The sequence below is a fragment of the Mus caroli genome, chromosome 18 (genome assembly GCF_900094665.2).
Source record: "Mus caroli chromosome 18, CAROLI_EIJ_v1.1, whole genome shotgun sequence".
Taxonomy (NCBI): Eukaryota; Metazoa; Chordata; class Mammalia; order Rodentia; family Muridae; genus Mus; species Mus caroli.
This window is the reverse complement of record NC_034587.1, coordinates 54,780,126-54,783,630: the sequence shown is the minus strand read 5'-3', so window position 1 is coordinate 54,783,630 and position 3,505 is coordinate 54,780,126. Positions and strand designations below refer to the sequence as shown.

At 42.5% G+C, this 3,505-nt stretch overlaps 1 protein-coding gene across 2 annotated transcripts in view; it reads left to right on the top strand.

Annotated features, from left to right (window-relative positions):
• Window positions 1–3,179, top strand: part of Fbn2 (fibrillin 2) — a 203,252-nt gene extending 200,073 nt beyond the window's left edge. The window contains exon 65 of one of the 2 annotated variants that reach the window (XM_021150431.1): window positions 1,187–3,179. In XM_021150431.1, the coding sequence (XP_021006090.1) occupies window positions 1,187–1,561 (375 nt within the window). In that variant the 3' untranslated portion in view covers window positions 1,562–3,179. The remainder of the gene's footprint in view (window positions 1–1,186) is intronic. The other variant, XM_021150433.1, reaches the window with a different exon arrangement.
• The last annotated feature ends 326 nt before the right edge of the window (window positions 3,180–3,505 follow it).

Sequence of the window (3,505 nt, the reverse complement as noted above, 5' to 3'; positions counted from 1 at the left end):
ACACACACACACACACACACACACACACACACACACACACACACATACACACACACACACACTGGCTGTGCTTCAGTATTCTGGGTCTCAGAACCCTTTCTTATCTATAGGACCACACTAACTTAGCCCCCAAATCTCTGATACTACTTTAAAATTACAAGTCAATGTTACATGTGTTTTTAAGTAGACTGAAGTATCCAACCCGATATTTAACCATGACAAATCGCTCATCAAGATATAAAGCCTTCCCGTTGTGGTACACAGAACATGACTGTGTGTAAATAATGATGGGTTCCTCGAAGCTTCTGCAACCGTAACCTCACTTAAGCACAAACCCACATCAAAACATTATGGGGTGTGTGTGTATCCTGTCTAACTAAGGCAGCATTCTTACCTCACTTCCTAAGTGACAAATTCGGTTCATATTGTCTGGGCCCTGCTTTTAACCAATCCTGGCTCACTCTACAGATGGCTCCGAGCCTTCTGAGTAAGGAGGCTCCTAGAAAAGTCACAGCCCAGCGATGGTTTCCCTGGGGGCAGGCTCTGCTGTTGAATAGCAATAAGACTTCTCATTTTGACCCCACAAAAGAGAAAATTAGACTCATTTCTTAAATTGTCCTTTTCCATTAAAGTGTTTGAGAATTTCACACATGTATAAAATTATTATGATCATATTGATCCGCATTTCTCCCCCTCAACTCCCTGAAGAGAGCCCCCCACCCCCACAATACAACATTAGTCATTGTCTTACTGGATATGATTAGTGGTGCGCATATACACACTGTGTATGGGACTATCCACTGAAACAAAGACAAACTACCAGTGGCCACAACACCAAAGAAAAGTGACTATCTCTCAACTTAAAAGTTAATCTTAAGCATAATAGTGTATAGTCCCATCAAAGGACCTTGATATGTGACTATTGTCTGTGGCCTAAGTCCTATAACTTTAATGATCTTGTCGAGGCTGGGTGAGGGTCAGGAAGATTCACAGGACATCCTCTGCAGGGTGAAGCTTTTCCCCCACCCTGACAGGAATTTGCAACAGCCTCTTTTACAAACAGCAAATGGCCAGACAGGGAGCAGCCTCAACCTGCCTCTGTGACTATATCAGTCAATCGCAGATGGCCTTTGAGTCCACCTTGTGCCCGGTACCAACTCAAGTATGTTCTTGCTCTTTCCCTCAGGAGGAGCAAATCAGCCTGGAGAGCGTAGCCATGGACAGCCCAGTCAACATGAAGTTCAACCTCTCAGGCCTTGGCTCCAAGGAGCACATCCTAGAACTGGTCCCCGCCATTGAACCCCTCAACAACCACATCCGTTACGTCATCTCGCAAGGGAACGAGGATGGCGTCTTCCGAATCCACCAAAGGAACGGGCTCAGCTACCTGCACACAGCCAAGAAGAAGCTCGCTCCCGGCACGTACACACTGGAAATCACCAGCATCCCCCTCTATGGGAAGAAGGAGCTGAGGAAATTGGAGGAGCACAATGAGGACGACTACCTTCTGGGGGTGCTGGGGGAGGCTCTCCGAATGAGGTTGCAGATACAGCTGTATTAGCCCTCTGCAGACTTGGGCCCCAGCTCAGATCCCAGCACAGCCAGCCTTCAGAAGTGTTTGGAACATCACTGACTAATTTTGAAGAGGAAAAAAACAAAAACAAAAACAAAAACAAAAAAACAAAGAAGGACTTCTATTCCTTTCCTTCTCCCTGATTCAGACTTCGGAATGTTGACCCTCGCAGGGAAGGATAATTTAGACTCTGGTATGGCCAAAGATTTGAGTGCAAAGGCAAACATAGTTACTGTATTTTTTATATAACTTCATTTTTAAATATATTAAAAAAAAACAAACCTTAATGTTCAAGAGATCAGCGTATGGCACTAAATGCACAAAACTAATGTGAGCCTTCTTCCTGTTAGCAGTCTATAACACTTTGGGTATTTTGCTATAGTTGCTAATTAAAAAAAATATAGATGTTTATTTATTTTAATGCAGTAATATATGGAGAAATGAACAAACTATGTAAACAAAAAGGGAAACTCGCTTGTTTTTCTTAGATTTATAAATTTGAGCTATTTCTTTTAGAGGTGCTTTAAAAAAAAAAATCCAATACATTCAAGAGATGTTTTCCTTTAGTTTTTCCGCCAGCCCTCCAACTGGTACGCACCTGACTATTTCAAAGAAAGTCTTGCGGAGCTGAATGGGCAGTGTAATCAGTAATTTAAAAAGATGCAGAAGTCTTTTGATCCTGTCCAAAGGAAATGAAAGCCAGAGCAGCTCCCATGACAATATTTCACATCAGCAGATTCGCCAGGCATCAGGAGAGGAAACTCAACCACTGTAGCAAAATACCTTGACTGCTTGTGAGACCGTTAGCATTGCAGGCCAAACTGTACTGTAATTTCTTCCTCGTAACCTCAAGGACCCACACGTGCCTCCCACAACACCTCATTCTTACCAGGGTGTGCTGTGCACTTGTGGTCCCCTAGGCAGCTGAAGAACCCGCCGTTCCTTTGAGCAGGAACACCTGGCGTTCTGTCGAGTTTGGTGCTGTCGTAGATTAAATGGTGCATTTATTATGTTCATGCTATTCAGGATTGCCATGTGTGCAAACAATCATGCCATGCAGCCAAGGAATATATGTTGATGTTTTTTTTTTTAAACCCATGGTTTTTATTTTTATTTTATTTTTTAGAATTTTCATTAATACTGTAGTTATACACCATATGCCTCATTTTATCATCTTATTGTGTATGAAATATGTTTGTAAAATGAATTGATGTTTAGTTTGCTTTAGCCATTTGAAAAGATGTCACACCAGGAGGTAACCAATAAGAGCACAGCTCCACGTTCTTCTCCCTGGAGAACCCATTCCTGGAAGAGTGATGGAAACCGGAGATACAAATTGGCCAAAGCACACACCGTCATTCCTCTCGCACCTGTGTTGACCAAAGAGTAGTAGCCAGTTATAGCCAATGTTTCGGGGTTTTTTGTTTCATTTTGTTTTGTTTCGTTTTGTTCGTTTGTTTTTCATAACTAAAAAGAAAAAGAGAAACAGTGTAAATTTGTAATCAAGTGTTTGTGAGGAAAACATATTGGTTTTGGTTGTGTTTGTTTTTGTAGGTCTATGTATCAAATATGACACTTTTCTTGCAATAAAGCTTATTTTGGGGTAGTCTTACGGCTGTGTTTCCTGAGACGCCAATGGCTGGTCCATTTGTGGGAGGCACTGGAGACTTCGCTTACAGGGATATTTATTAAAGAACTAGACTGAGAGGGAGCCATGGCTGCAGAAAGGTGAAAGGATGGTGTGCCTTATGCGACAAAGGCAGATGGGGCATTTGCTTCTAGATCTATTCACACGGGGGAGTAGAATTAGAGCAGTGGGCGTTTCCAATTCTCCATGAATCATGAGTGTCCTGGGGTCCAGTTTTCCAGAAATTCCACTCCTTCCAACTGCACATTTGTGGGATGTCTTATTACAGCCCTCGAATCGGCCAT